Source organism: Choristoneura fumiferana, chromosome Z, assembly GCF_025370935.1.
Source record: "Choristoneura fumiferana chromosome Z, NRCan_CFum_1, whole genome shotgun sequence".
Classification (NCBI taxonomy): domain Eukaryota; kingdom Metazoa; phylum Arthropoda; class Insecta; order Lepidoptera; family Tortricidae; genus Choristoneura; species Choristoneura fumiferana.
Genome location: NC_133472.1, coordinates 28,497,110 through 28,513,923, shown reverse-complemented (window position 1 = coordinate 28,513,923; position 16,814 = coordinate 28,497,110). Strand labels below are relative to the sequence as shown.

Below are 16,814 nucleotides of genomic sequence, written 5' to 3'. Positions count from 1 at the left end.
TGGAAAGTCCGGCCGCAACCTGACAAAGGATGGAAAAATCCGGACATGTCCGGATAAATCCTGACGTATGGCAACCCTATGTGGGAGGGGCCTGGGTTGCTGGCTTTCGAGTGATGTCGCTGTTCGGAATATTATTATGTCTAAAGGCTAAATGTAGAGCAAATTGGCAGTAATATTGCTAAAGTTTAACAGCTATATTTTACTATTTATTTTTCATTTTGCACTAAGTAAGTATTTAATAATTTATTTATCATCAAATTTATCATTATCATTATAATATATCATTTTACTGTAAAACAAACGTAGGTACATTGCAGCTACCGACCTGGGCCAATATTATTTACTTAGCTGAACTGTAATAATAAATAAATAGGTAGGTATTATGATATTATGATAACGACTCAAAATAGCGATTATCGCAAACTATATGATTAGGGCCGCTTGTCACCGCGCGCATTGTATTTAGTATTTAGTATTTATTTATTTGGCAAAAAACATAAAATACATAAGGCCTTATTCTAATAAGTCTTACAATATTATGCACCCTGGTAGGGTATAGCCACATTGTAGTTTCGTAATGCCAGGAACTCTAGGTTCTAGGCAAGTACCTACAGAAGGGCTACTAAGAAACTCGAAAATTAAAGTTCGTGTCGCACCGTCCCTTTCACTCGCGTATTAAATGACATAAGCGTCAGCGGGACGGCAACATACGAAGTTCGAGTTTTGCACTTCATAGTATAGGGCCAGAGGGCCTACTCCGAAGTTCGAAACTCTTATCCCACGTAGGCAACGTTTGCAATGCATTATAAAATCTGGACCCTGAAATTTGTATACGCAATGTTACGTATAACAAAACAAGTATGTTTCTAAGCATACAAATATCGGGGTCTAGGGCTTTACTCGTCAAGGTCATACAGAAAGATAAATAAATATTTGAAAGTTTATTTACATTTATTTCTGCACATATACTTAATAATGGGTTGTAACAGGAATTTAAATGGAAAAATGGAAAGCATAGTTATGTTAAAATATCGTTTTACCCTTTAGTTTTTTACTATCACTGATAAACATAATAAGCGGGCCGCATTTGTTAAAAGCGCTAGATTTTACCAACTCTGTGCTAACAGATTTTAAGAAAAGTTACATCAGCCTGGCTGTTCATGTAGGTGAGCTGCAGCCGGCGGTGCTCCTGGAACGCGTTCCTGAGGAACTGCTTGTCCCCGTAGACAGCCACGCCGAGCTCGTCTCTCCGGGTGGTGATATCCTTGCGCAGCTGTCGGATGTCGCGGCAGTACCGCTTCTTCTGCTTCGCCAGGTCACCCTCATGGATCTTGCGGTCACGTTCTGAGAACGATACAGAAGTAGAATCATTTTATAACTATGTCGCAGTACGATTTTACCGGGTGACAAGGCCGCATAAGATTTAAGAAAACTGATTGGGGGTTTGCTAATCGATCAAAATATCCATATTATGTACTTATGTGTTATTTATTATTAGTAATTATTTTTATAAAATCGATTGACAATCATGCTAGTGTTTGGACATGTACACTAATGTGTTACCTGCCTAGTGGTATGATTAACTACTTATTTGTTATATTCTGAAGTGATATTAAATGTACTTAATAATAGAAATAGCGCGTATTATTCATTGCTATTGATTGGGTGCCCCTTATTTCGCATAACATTAATTGTCCTAATATTAATTCGCATAACTGAATTGTCATAAAATAATTGTATATAACAGCGAAGTTGCATAATTATAAAGAAGCATAACACTTATTTAGCATAATAATGAATCCGCATAATTTAAATATGCATAACATTATTAATTATAACTTAAATTGTCCTAAAATGAATACGCATTATTTTATCAAACGAGTGAATTAGCTTGTTCGAGGTGAAACCGACTCGGTTAGGTTAGGTTCAAAAGGTAGGTATTTTTTTATAATAGCCCAATAATAGATATTTTCAGATAGTAGTTCACTTCTCAGATCTAACTTAATTGAATAAATAAAACAAAAATTATTTTACTTTTAGCATTAATTTTGCATATTGTAATATAATTTTGTATTTTGTAACACTTTATGTATTGTTTCATAAATAAAATTTACAATTTTATTATAATAATAATTTTATGTTTATAGGTAGGTACTCTTTTATATTTATGCAAAGTATATTAATAGGTAGTCATTCACGATGACGCGTGCCGTGATTCTTATAACAATGTCATTAATGTCTAATTTTGACAAAATCACGCGTCTTCGTGGATGGCACTAGATATAATGTTATGCTAATTACATTTATGCCAACTTATCGTTATGCTAATCCCCATTATGCACATTTACATTATGCGTATTTAGTTAAGCGAATTAATGTTATGTGAATTAATAATTATGCGAAATAACGTTATGCCAATTTCAATTAGGCCAATTAATTTATGCGAATTAATATAGATCCCTATTGATTCTAAAATACTTAATTTAGGTTTGATTTAAAATAAATAAATAAATGTCACGGGACAATTCACACCAATTGACCTAGTCCCAAAGTAAGCTTAGCAAAGCTTGTGTTATGGGTACTAAGCAACGGATAAATATAATTATATAGTTAGATACATACTTAAATACATATTAAACACCTGATATAGTTAGATGACCTAGTGGTTAGAGAACCTGACTACGAAGCTTTGAGGTCCCGGGTTCGATTCCCGTGTCGGGGCAGATATTTGTATGAAAAATACGAATGTTTTAATATGTATTTAAGTATGTATCTAACTATATAATTATATTTATCCGTTGCTTAGTACCCATAACACAAGCTTTGCTAAGCTTACTTTGGGACTAGGTCAATTGGTGTGAATTGTCCCGTGATATATATTTATTAATTTGGGGCTGGTAAACTAATTTAAAACGGAGTTGCTAGTACCTAGCTAGCGTGGCATCAAAAACAAAAAACTAATTTCATTTTTGGATAGGTAAAGCTGGAATAAAGTCAACTTACTGTTCATATTATACTTAGATGTAAGATAAACTACTAAGTTAAAGTTATACAGCCTTATTCATAAAAAGTTAGAGCCTCCTTGATAGGTGTCCTTGAAGACCGATGCTAAAAAAACAATTCATAAACGTCTGTTAGCGCTAATCAGTCGTTTCAAGGCTCTGCAAAAGAGGACCGTAGACCCTCCTTTATCTCTCTGCTAAGTCCAAAATGGCCGCCACAAGTTTGAACAGCTGACTTTGACTAGAGCAAAAAACCATAGGTACCGAAGATATTTATAGTGAAGGCAGGGCTACGCAGATTAAAAAAAAAACAGGAAAATTTATTTTCAGGAATTTGTATTTAAAAAGTCTCTAAATTAGCAACAATAAATTAACAATAAATATGAAAAAAAAATAAGGATGATTAACATAATTATGGTCTTTGCACAACATAAACATGCGGATCGGAAATGGCGGAAACAAACATCTCGCTTTTTATTTTTCCTGGTAATTTGCTGTCACTGCTGTCAATTTTTTTTTTTTAATTATCGATTAGGCCATTTTTTGTCTTTGATTTGTCAAGGTGGCCAACATAACGCGTCTAATCCGTCTATCAGCAGCTCAACAACTAGCAGACTGCTAGCAAGCGTTTATGAATCATACTTCTTGACAACCGTCTATTAAGCTTAATCAGTCTGCTAAGTAACAGACCGATCAAACCTCAATTAAGGATTTTTTATGAATAAGGCTGATAGTGTTGCCCAATTTAAAACCTTATGTCTGATTGTTTTTTCTAAAAAGTCTATTATATCATATCATAGGTGTTTATGTGTAAGACCTTTTTGTATTATTATTATTTCAAACAATAAATTAACAGTGAATTATCGTGTTTAATTATTTAAGTTTCAAGTACATCACCAAAAGCAGAAAGGAAGGGCTCGCAGATTTATTCATATTTTCATCCGTTCCCTGAGGGCCTCTCAACGAAAGACGGATGGTCGTTTAAAAACAAACAGATGTACCAAAATGTATAAATATAGACCTTTATTTTTAACTGTCCGCAGGGGATTGTTGCTGTTAAATAATAACTAGTGAAAAGGATCATTTTCTTTTAACAAAAAGCATTATTAACCGACTTCAAAAAAAGAGGAGGTTCTATGTTCCAATGTTTGTATTTTTTTTATGTAGGTATGTTCACCGATTACTCAGTCAATTGTAGACCGAATTTTATTCGAAAGAGTACTCTTCTGAGGTGGTCCCATTGTCACCAAGTCAAGATCTGATGATGGGATCCTAGGGAAATCGAAGGCAAATCTCAAACTTTATAGGCACACCTATGGCGACTTTGGCATTTTTAGCATTACATTCAGAAATTATCATTTGGTAAACTGGACCTGATGAAGAAGACCATAGATGACCAATGGACCTCGTCAAAGTTAAGTAATGCTCACTCGTCTATAAACGATCATGATTAATATACCTAGATAAGCGACTAAGAAGAAGCTTTAAGTTAATGATTCTTTCGAACTGATCTGATGCTGAAGCCGGAAGGTAGGCAACGGAAATCCTACTAATATTATAAATGTGAAAGTTTGTGAGTGAGTGAGTATGTTTGTTACTTTTTCACGCTTAAACGGCTGGACGGATTTGGATGAAATTTGGCGGAAAGTTAATTTATAACCTGGATTAAAACATAGGATACTTTTTATCCCGATATTCCCACGGGATAGGGATAAAATCTCGAAATAACAACCGCTAGGCTTAGAGTCATGAAATTTGGTATGTAGGTAGTTGAACGTCTGGAATAAAACATAAGTGACTTTTTGACTCGATATTCCCACGGGATACCTAGGGATAAAATCTTGAAATAACAACCGCTGGGCTTTGAGCAATGAAATTTAGTATTGTAGGTAGCTGGACCTCTGGAATAACACATAGGCTACTTTTTATTCCGATATTCCCACGGGATAGGGATAAAATCTCGAAATAACAACCGCTGGGTTTAGAGTCATGAAATTTGGTATGTAGGTAACTGGACGTCTGGAATAACACTTAAGTGACTTTTTGACCCGACATTCCCACGGGATAACAAGGGATAAAATCTCGAAATAACAACCACTGGGCTTAGAGCCATGAAATTTGGTATGTAGGTAGCTGGACCTCTGGAATAACACATAGGCTATTTTTTATTCCGATATTCCCACGGGATAGGGATAAAATCTCGAAATAACAACCGCTGGGCTTAGAGGCATGAAATTTGGTATGTAGGTAGCCGGACGTCTGGAATAACACATACGCTACTTTTTATCCCGATATTTCCACGGGATAGTTTTGTAACTAAGGGACCCCATACATCCGTGTATTATTGTTATTATTATTTTGTAATTTTTTCTTTAATTGTATACTTACTGTAGTTTTTATGTATTTTATTTGAACTTATTTTATTTTGAAAAAATGACTTTCTGCCAAGCTTCTTGCGGCGCATTCTTCTTGGCAATGATGGTCTTTCCAAAAGTGCTGGTATTTAAAAAAATCACGTGTAAAAGTGCCCATTGCGGCCTATTTACTGAATAAATGATATGAATTTGAATTTGGATAGGGAAAAATTTTGAAATTTTAGCACTGGGTTTAGAGTCTTGAATTTTGTACATTTATTCACAACACAACCTCAATGAAGACCACGATATAAATTTGGAAATTTCCAGGGGAATTTTGTAAAATCCCGAAAATTTCAATTGCAACTACCAGACCGAATAGTTTACGCGTGCGAAGCCGCGGGTAAAAGCTAGTTTGTTATAAAACAACGTAACTAAGCCTTGTTTGGGCTTAATGGAATCGTTGTGAGATGTACTTTTGCTGCGAATCACTAAAAAGTGAGAAATAAAGAAAAATTTTAACAAAAAAGTAAAACCGACTCCAAAAAAATAAAAAAATAACAAAAAATGGAACCGACTATAAAACCCTTGAAAGTACCTACTAGCTCGAAGTCGGTGTCTCAGCACGACCCAGCAGGATGGATTGAAACCCATAGTATGTAGATGAGGTACACGACTATTGTTCCATTCCTGCTGGCTCGTGCTGAGGCACCGACTTCCAGCTAGTAGGTACCTAGTGCTAGAAAAATATTTTCAAGGGTTTTATAGTCGGTTCCATTTTTTTTTATTTTTTTGGAGTCGGTTTTACTTTTTGTTAAACATTTTCTTTATCTAGTCTTTGCTTAACAGTATAGATGTGGTCTGTCATAGAAAAGCCCCTCCTGAATCCAGTTTGCTCTACTGGTTGCTGTTCGTCTAACATGGGGCTCATCCTGTTCAATATGATTTTTTTTTCACTTTATAAACGTTTGACATCAGACTTATTGGCATATAGTGTAGGAAATTAAGCAAGTTGTTGTATGGAGACCCCATGCATTAATTTCTCAGTCGATGAAATTTTGCTTGGTTATTGTATAGTACGAGTATGAGCCGAAACTAACATATAAATATAAAAAAAAAACACTCCTAAGGTATTTATACGTAAAAATACAAATCTGTTAATATATTGAACCGAGTAATTCCTCTGTCCAAAATTATTTGACCAAATAAGTCATTTGTATCAGTATGTGATACTAGAAAAAAAAACTAAAACTTTTGTCAAACATGAGAATATTTTTTATGATAATTGGGATGTCCCAATTTTGACAACATATAATAAATCGAAAACCATTTAGAGAAATAGGCTTTGTAAACTGTTTTCAGAAATCAGATTCCAAAAATGGGATAAACTGAATTATATAAACAAAATTTAAGTAATGACCCTCATTTGACCCCTGCAGTGTCCCGTCACAAAGGCAGTTATAAAGCAGGTCTACACTCTTAAGCAAATCGACAGTTTGAAATGTTGCTGTCCTGCTTATAATAAAAAAGAGCAACAAAGATAGAACTTTAATCACATGATGCGCACCCGGCTTTAAACAGTTGTCATTTATCGTAAAGTCCGAAATGTATACGAGTATTTCCAATGTATTTTTACAAATTAAATTATTAAATTACGTCGTTACAAGTAAATACAAAAGAATTTAAATATCAGATTTTAATAAAAATATCTATTTACTATCACACCATTAAACGAACATAGGAATATCGAAGCTAAAAGAAGAGAAATAAATAAAACCATTTGTCATGGTTAATTTAGGACTCTAAGCCGTGCTTGAATTATTGTCAAATTGTAATGCCACAGATTATGTTATGTACGACCTGAATTTTTCTAGGCAATGGAACGTGGCTGTCTCACTGCGACGTCATCCAGCGTGTTTCGTATAAAAATTATAAATAATAAATACTCATCCAAATGCAAAATCAATGAAAATGGTATCTTAAAATATCCTATTCTTTCCAAAAATAAAAATAAAAACTATAGGTTATTTTTATTGGTGCATCCCAATTCCTTTTTATGATGCTCATTTTCATCGGAAAATTGCTCTGTCATTTTTTTCTTCTTATATGATCTTAGAATGTAATTTGGCGTAGTGGGTAAGAAAATCCAAAAAAATGCATACTTACCCAAATTTATGTATTTTAGAACTATTAAAAACTGAGAGTGGAAAATTTCTCAGCCTGATTTCTTTATAAATATATACTAAGTAGTCACGTAAATGGTAATTTTTTTAGATTTTCAATTTGTAGGTATAAAACGGCAGTAAAATGGCATTCCAATGAAAAAGTTAGATGGAGCAATTTTTCGGTCCAAGAAACACCAAAAAATTATATTTTATTAATATTGTTATTTCTGCTGGGGTATATTTTTTTTGATATTTCATATAATGTTGCAATACGTTATCTACATGAATATGTCCGGTGAAGAAAGTCTGAACGGATCATTTTTCCGTAAAAAGATATTAACGATTTAAGACTTTAGGTATTTACATAAATCCTATTATTATTATTCTTTGGAAATTTATACAATACTATTTATTTATTGATACTTTATCATACTGTTAAGTTTTTTCTGGCAGAGGAATTACTGTTGGGGTCCACTACCTTTATTTCCTACACTACTAGTTTTCGATATTTTCTTTGTAGAGTTGTGGATAACGCTCATTTTCGAGAGTTTTAAAGACTCGACCATATTTGACAATTAAATTGGCTTATTTTATGCGTATGGATGCAAGATACCGTCTTTGCGGCCTTTTAGTCGTTAAGCCTCGAGAGTCTCTAAGGTTTGAGTCTTTAAGCCTCGAAAATGAGCTTTTTTCACAACACTATTTTCTTTGTCGCCTTTTTTGTGTAGGATGATGTGGGATTTTTCCCATTGTCTCGGGATGCTGCTGCTTGACAAAATATCCATACTTAATATTATAAATGCGAAAGTAACTCTGTCTGTCTGTCTGTCTGTCTGTCTGTCTGTCTGTTACGCTTTCACGCCTAAACCGCTGAACCGATTTTGATGAAATTTGGTACAGAGATAGAATAGACTTGGGAAAGAACATAGGCTACTTTTATCGCGAAAAAGAGGCTTTAAGGGGTTGAAATAGGGCATGAAAGTTTATATGGTGGAAGTTCGTCGCTGTCGAAGATAAAACCATGAAACTTGGCATTTAGGCAGTTATTCCATATTTTATATCCATACTTTAATATTATAAATGCGAAAGTAACTGTCTGTCTGTCTGTCTGTCTGTCTGTCTGTTACGCTTTCACGCAAAAAACAGTACCGATTTGGATGAAATTTGGTACATAGATATAATAGACCATGGGAAAGAACATAGGCTATCTTTTATTGCGAAAAAGAGGCTTTAAGGGGTTGAAATGGGGGGTTAAAGTTTATATGGTGGAAGTTCGTCGCTGTCGGAAATAAAACCATGAAACTTGGCATTTAGGCACTTAATAAAAAATAAGTCGGTGTGTGTTTTAGCTTTTTTGAAAATTCGACGTATGAGGGGATGAAATAGGGGATGAAAGCTCATATGGAGGTCGTCATTATCGAAGATAAATCGATGTTTCTTTATGAAACTTGGCATTTGGGCACGTGATAAGAGATAAATAATTGTTCACGCGTTTTTTTAAATTCTTCCTGTGTGGGGGTGAAATAGGGGATGAAAGTTTATACATGTAAGATCGTCATTTTTGAAGATAAATCGATGGTTCTTTATGAAACTTGGCATTTGGACACGTGATAAGAGACAAATAGATATATTTTCGCGCATTTTTTTAAATTCGTCCTGTGTGGGGGTGAAATAGGGGGTGAAACTTTATATGAAGGTCGACATTGTAGAAGATAAATCGATGGTTCTTTATGAAACTTGGCATTTGGGCACTTTGAAAAATAAATAGATATTTGTTCAAGGGTTTTTGAAAATATTACCTACCTGCGAGGGGATGAAATAGGATGAAAATTTATATGGAACGTCGACATTATCACAGATAAATCGATGAATCTTTGTGTTTAGGTATTCGATAAGAACAAAAAAAACCTGTTAAAATCGACTCGGACTCGCGCACCAAGGGTTCCGTGCATAGGTATTTATGAATATCCAGTGTTAGCAGAGCTTATTCTAAGCTCATAAGCAAAATGTACGCAATGTGGGGTCATTTTAAATGACTAATTGACATAGACAGTCAGACATGAAAAATTATGATTTTCAGATTTTTCTTACTTATTTTGCTATAAAGGGAATAAAATTTGCTATAAGTAAGAGCTTCCTTTATACAATATTTCAAGTTTCTAGGACAGCCGGAAGTACCCTATAACTTTTTTTCATAGCTTCCGGGACGTTTAGGGTTTTAATTTCAACTCGATACATACCTACTCCGTACGTTTACGGGATAAAGGGTCTTGACAGACAGACGGACGGACGGACAGCAAAGTCAACCCTAAAAAACATTTGTGCCGGCTCTTTTCAAATTTCGAAATTTTTCATACCTACTTGAAAATATGGGGATGAAAGTTCGTAACGAATTCCAAACAAATTTACTATAAGTATATTTATCGAAATATGTGTAGCTATGCTTAGTAAGAATGCCGTCTTAATTATAATCCTACCCTCCTAACTTACAATACAGGACGTAAGATGTCAAGAGCTCACTATGAAGAATTAGTCCTTTTGTGTTGGCAGGGTAGAATACTTATGTTTTACCAAAGAATTCAAGAACAAAATCGGATAGTTTAGATATAAAGCAATGTATTGGTTTAGGTTGTTTTCAGTAGCCGTAGAAGTTTCTATCTGCTATTATTGACAGAATAGGTTACCCTATATAAATTAAATACTTTCCAATGTTACTCCGCGGACATGGTGGTTTGTGCTGAAGTTTAGCTTTGTTATGATATGTGTAAGACTGGAAGTTGGTCTTCATTATTCCTTTCCTCAGCTCATTTGGAATATTGTCATGGTCCATGGTTGATTCTTCATATGGAATTAAGTCGTGTTTCATAAGAAATTCGACCAGTCTCTGTCCGTTGCGACTCCTTTGCCCCTGGCCAAACGTCCCCAGCACATATTCGTTGAGGTTTAATCTTGCTCCTACTTGTGCATTGAAGTCAACCATTAAGATAATGTGGTTCTCCATATATTTGCGTATTGTTAGTGATATTTCTTTGTAAAATAAATCTAATGTACCTATATAGATTGCTTTGCTTGTTCAGTAGGCGCGTAGACTTGTAGGTATTATCGACCAGGGCTTTTTATAGTTTGGTACTTTCACATTGAGTACTGCTAGTCTGTCAGAAATTCCTATTATTTCTTGGACAAATTGTTTCAGGTGACTTTTAATTAGGAAGGCGACTCCATACTGCCCAGCTGTTTTTCCTTTTTGTTATAAGATGTAGTCTGTGTATTCCTCTATTTTTCTTCATGTCTCCGCATTTCGCTTATACCTAGTTCGAACTTTATATTCTTCAGGGCATTTTCAAGCTCCAGCAAGTTTTCATGGGTCCGGAGGGTTCTCGTGTTCAATGTGGCGATGTTATATGATTTGCATCTTTTTACTAGAGGGTGGCGGTCAAAATCTCCCGCGGGGACCAGCCGTGGTGGGAGATGAGTTTAATGTTATCTTGGTGTTTTCCTGGACACCTATCCAATATTTATTTTTTATTTGTTTTTCAGTTTTCATGCATAAACGAAACGAATAACAAATCTCAGGAATATTTTATGGCCTAATTTTTTTCGTTAATCATGTAAAAATTGTATTTTTATTTAAATAAACTACCCTGACGCTCTAAAAATATTGACGGTGTCGATGTCCAAGCGGCGGATAGTAATTTGTATCAAAATTGTTATTGATATTCATGGCGTGCATATCATTCATTAGGAAGGTTACTTCCATTACCAAGTCTCAGATTGTACACCGCGGCCGACAATGCTTTAACCTATTTTTTAAGTACTTACAAAATTGACAAGTAGTCATTACTACGTTCATATGCTATGCTTTTGAGTCAACACTTTTCAGCTTGGTGTTTAACGATAGGTATCATTTTAGTACAATAAGGGGCTGTTTCACCATCCATTGATTAGCGTTAACTTGGGGTTAGGTGTGATGCCGTCTCTATTTGTTTTGTTCGAAAAGACGGAGACGGCATCAAATTTAACCGTCGGTTAACGCTAATCAATTGATGGTGAAACAGCCCCTAAGTGTCTAAAGAAGTACTGGTCGCTGTGTTCTAAATTAAAATAACTTTATTGTGTCGTGTGCTTAATTTAATCTGTAAAGTATAATTAGGTATAAGTACACAATCGTATGCTGCATAAAGGGCACCTCAATTTTTTTTTATATTCCATTAGAGAACCCTTGAAAAAAAACTGAAAGAAGCAGGGTTCAAAACCTTTTCATATCATGTATGTGTAATGTACTTGTACGGTCAAGGACTAATTCATGAGCCATCATGGAACCATTTCACAGTAAACATCATATGTGGGGGAGGCTCCAATAGAGAAATCTCTCTCCAGGCAGGTGTTATGCCTGGGGACTGAAGTCCGAAGGACGAGCGTCGGGAGTTGTGAATATGCGTCCGAGTTCAGAAACTTCGATAGCGCTATGTAGGAATCGGTTGGAGTTTCTATATGTGCACACTAGATGGAATTAGGAGTCGCTGCAATTAACAAGGAAAATCGTACGACTTTTCCAAAGGTTCCACGGTGGCCTGTATTTGACCTTAATATTTACTTAATTAGAACCTACTCTGGAATTGAATGTACATAAGAAAACATTTTTCTACATATTTTAAGTTTATACATACGTTCTGTAGTATTATGATGAACTTGACCGTTTTTTTTTATTTCAAAGTAAGTCTTTGAGGCGTCTTTGAAGTAAAATATATGGCTACCAAAGATGCTTACCGTATAGTTTTATTAACCCTCTGTACTGGTTAATCTTATCTTTGATAACCCAATTTTCATCTTGCATCCCATGAATTCGAACTTTAGCTGCCGACAACATGTTGAATTGCTAAATATTTTATTTAATAAATAATTGGATAAACAACAATAAAGCAAATAGGTGTCAACTTGACGTAAGTCACCTATATTCAAAAATAATTCAAAATAAAATGTTTTTAAGGTTTTTTAATTACAAAGGTTTAAGAGCCTTCATTGCACAGATGTACGAAATCGATTATCACGAAATCTTACATCGATTCATGAATGCTCTACGAAGGCTCTAACGTTTCATACTCGTTAATAGCACAGGAACACATTACATTACATTACAAATTATATTTCTCAATAATAAACCGGCTACGATTAACCATGATAACATAACCGTAGCTACAAGCTTAAATACCTAATGAATGAGTGAGCGCGATATTGATTATCAACACCCTTTCTGCGCCTACCTCGTTCTAAGCTTCTACAAGGTGTTATAAAGATTTATGCAGACAACGGCCCTATTGACCTAAATTATGGGGCTGTGCTTGGCTAGCGATATCGGTTGCCAATGTCAACATTCGCTTATGCTCGATAGGCATTGCCATCGCTCAGCTCAAACATTGAAACTTGACCGATAATCTCACAAGCAGATCTATAACAGTTAATATTATGTATGCACGTCGTATTCACATATTTCTGAGTACCTGGACTTACAGAGTGCTATAAAGTATAATAATATATGTATTCACTACAGAAACAAGTAATAGTGCACAAAATACACTGCTCAGTATACTAGTGGCGTTGCGCCGTAACAGAAGGTCGTCGCCAGCCGATGGTTGGCCGATGGCCGAGGGAAGGGGGGGGAGGCAAGTTGATATGAAGACTGAGAAGGTATGAATTGTAGTATAGTATAGGTATTTATTGGAATTGGTGGATTCATTGGAGTTTCGGGGGCAACCCTCAAATTTTATAGAAACATCTATGGCAATTTTGAAATTTTTACCATCAAGTCAAGCATTTGCATTCAGAAAGTTTATTTGGTTAACTGGACCTGATGAAGAACACCGCAGATGACCAACGGAACTCGTCAAAGCTAATTAATGCGTATGCTCGCGCGGCGGATATAAATGATCTCGATTAATATAGTTAAGTGACTAAGTAAGAAGAAGCTTTAAGTTAGGTAAGTACCTAATGATTAATTCAAACTGATCTGATGACGAAGCCGGAAGGAAGGTAGACACCGGAACTCTGTTAAAAAACAATGTAACGTGTTTGAGCTTGATGAAATCGTTGAGATGTACCATATATAACATAGTACCTACTTTGGCTACAAATCAATCGCTAAAAATAAAAAGTGAGGAAAAATGATTTTTTATCAAAAACTAAACTAAACCCAAAAAAAAATTAACAAAAATTTAACATACTACAAAAACCTTGAAAACAATTTTCTACTAGTTTGAAATCGGTGCTTCAGTGGGATGGATGGACCTATAGTCGTCTCCATCTAAATAAGTACATTACAATATAATTAGTATTATTATATAATTAGTACACTAATGGCTACTTGCTGTAAACACATAAATCTCGAGTTAGTGTTAACCTCAGTTTAGTAGTGTCAAAATGTATGAACTGTCAATCTTAAGCCAGGTTTAACTACTAAATCTAGATTTATTTTTCCTTCAAGACGGCCTAACTAACAACATATGGAACCTGTTTTCCGAATTAAATTATTTTTATTATTATTTATTATACCTACATATTAAAAAAATTGGGCTTCTCCCACTACTGCTGGCTCGTGCTTAGGCAAAACACCGACTTCAAACTAAAAGAAAATAATTTTCAAGGGTTTTTTGTAGTCGGTTCTTTATAATATATTTTTTTTACATTTTGGCTTCACGATCATTTTATATCTGTGTGCGGCCCAACAATGTAACGAAGCGATATTTCCTCGCATCACATAAATATCCAAAGTTTTACGCTCTTAGTCGAGTATGATCATACTTTTAGTAGGTACAGTCGAGTTCATAAACTTGTGAGCAAAAATGTGATCAAAATATCTGAACACGCTTTAACGCCGTTAACAATAGTCGTGTTCAGATATTTTTAATAAAAATTTTGCTCACTAGTTTATGAACTTGACTGTACCTACCTATGGTTACGCATGGCTATAGGGGACAAATTAAAAACGGCAGTAACTTTAAAATAAACTGTATTAAAGCGCTGGTTTGCTGTCAGGGTCGCCTAAGACGGAACAGAGGGCTCTGTGCGTGCGGTCTCCGCACTGCGTGCCTTGTGGACAGTTGCTGCACGACGTTCCGGACTCGTAAATGGGAAAACCGTCGATGTTCCCGGCAGGTCCGTAATTACAAAAAGTAAACGCTACAATTTTCGGATCCCTTCGACTTTTATCGCCATTCTCCATTTCTAAAACGCCACGATGCAACGGAGACTCCCTATTTTTGGATTTCAAAGTGGTAGCAAAGTCATCTAAACCTAAAAGTTGCTTAGTCGTCATGAATTTTGTTCGGCGTAATAGGTTTGGACTATCTGTCGTTCTAGTTGCATTTTTCATGTTTTCTTTCGTGGCTTGCCGCCTTACGCCATGGCGACGCCTGCGGAAGAGAGCACAAGAACGCCTTTTGACAGTACAAAGTGACTGGGAGCAACCGAGACGCCATGTGGAAGCCCACGCTGCGGCCGAATACCAGTGATAGTTGCAACCGCCCGGAGCACTGCAATTGCTCAACTTGAACGACCAAACGTGTTCTTGAGGTAAGACCCTGGATCCTGAAAACCAAGCTCCGACCGCGTCCGCCAACAACTGAGCCTCTGTTACTCTCGCCACGATAGGACGTACGTCCATATTTTGTAGAACATTGAACCTGATAGTGTTTCTACATTCGTCGTGTCTTTTCTGGCATTGCCGGGCCCACACCTCGGCCATCTCCTCGAGCTCGTAGTCCCAATACATCTTGCGCATGTTGGCGGCGGGCGGCTGGCCGGCCTCCAGCCCCATGGCGATGTTGTCGCGGTGCCGGTTGTGCAGCAGCAGCAGCTGGAACCGCATCCACGTCGTCATGCCGGACGCGTACAGCCGCGGGCTCTGCTTGTCACTGGCCGCGCACATAGTGTGCTGGTTCTTTAGCGAACAATCCGGGTGGGAACAGTAATCCAGCCATGGTTTGGAACTGTTCCTGTCGCAAAATGCTAATCCTAACGTAAAACAAGTCAAAACTAAATATATAATACACATTTTAAGTTTTAAAATGTGCAACGTAAAAACTCGTGTCAAACAATGTCAAAGAAGACCGATCAAAGAGTATTATAACATTTATAACTGCCTATAGACCGATATTATCTTGTTGGCATCAAGGCATTTAAAGTGCGACCTAGAAGCTAGAGTGCGACTGAACATGGTGCACCCTTAAAAGAAAACTGAAACAATTTGAAACCTCCACATTTCCAAAATAAACTTTAAATACAACACAATCTGGTTGAATTTTAAAATGAGAAAATTTCGAATTATTTCATTTTAATTTTAAAGGTGCGATGGGTAACGTTTGCACGAGCGCACTTTATTTTGTTGATATTAAGTATTAATTTAAATATTATTTTCATCTCTCCTGTTCAGAAAGTTTAATTTTCATGGGTACCTAGATAGCCGGGTGGAAAATTGCGTTTTCATCTCTAGGGTGGAAAGTATTTTATTTTTTATTTTTCGAATTGAATTCGAAGATAATATGAAGATAATTGAGTTACGTCAATGACACTTTTTTTTCACGTTCGGCATGGCCATCCTAGATGCACGTGACCAATGAGCTTATACTATGTATACAACACTGGTGGTTGAACGCCGAAAATCCGTTTGAAACAAGAAGTTTGATCTTTATTACGTCACGAACATATTCCATCTCTTTCTTTAGTTAGGTTAAGAAAGAGATAAAAGTCATTCGTGAAATGTGAAAGAAAGAGATGGAATATATAAATAAGTAATAAAGGTCAAACTTCTTCGTTAGCGCGTTCAACCACCAGTTTTGTATATAAGCTCCTTGGTCGTGACAAGGTCGTGACCAACTCGATTTTTTTTTATAATCGGCCGTGGCAAGTGGCCAGTCGAAATGGTACCGTTGGAAGTTGGATATAAGCAAATTCAATTTATTATTATTCTATTTTTTATAGTATTTTACTTTCCTCGCAGGCTAAATGAAAAGTACTCTCTCACTTCGTTCGAGCGCCAGAAATATCTCGGGGGAAATGGGTCACTTTCCACCCTTGGTTATCAATCTACTATTCCATGATTTAGTCACTGGAAATGTTATCGTGAGTAATTCCTTTTAGAACAAAAAGTTGTATTACACATTAATATAACATACTTATCTATCAATATTCCTAACACGACTTTTACATAAGAAACACGGACGAATGAGACCTTCTTAAAAGTCGTTTTAAAAAATTGCATGTAATTTATGACTAAGTAAATCAATGAGTGGGTCGTTGTC

General features: G+C 35.8%; 2 protein-coding genes across 2 annotated transcripts in view; both read right to left on the bottom strand.

Moving 5' to 3' along the window:
• The window catches only part of LOC141433564 (uncharacterized), a 43,334-nt gene extending 30,878 nt beyond the window's left edge, over positions 1 to 12,456 (bottom strand). Inside the window, exons 1-2 of the mRNA XM_074095663.1 lie at positions 12,289 to 12,456; positions 1,145 to 1,344 (exon numbers count right to left, since the gene is read on the bottom strand). Coding sequence (XP_073951764.1) covers positions 1,145 to 1,344; positions 12,289 to 12,388 — 300 coding nt within the window. The 5' untranslated portion in view covers positions 12,389 to 12,456. The remainder of the gene's footprint in view (positions 1 to 1,144; positions 1,345 to 12,288) is intronic.
• Positions 12,457 to 14,507: 2,051 nt separating this feature from the next.
• On the bottom strand, positions 14,508 to 15,613 carry LOC141433461 (venom allergen 5.01-like). The gene has a single exon (XM_074095515.1). It carries the CDS (start codon positions 15,566 to 15,568, stop codon positions 14,528 to 14,530), a length of 1,041 nt encoding a protein of 346 aa, XP_073951616.1. The 5' UTR covers positions 15,569 to 15,613; the 3' UTR covers positions 14,508 to 14,527.
• Positions 15,614 to 16,814: the final 1,201 nt, after the last annotated feature.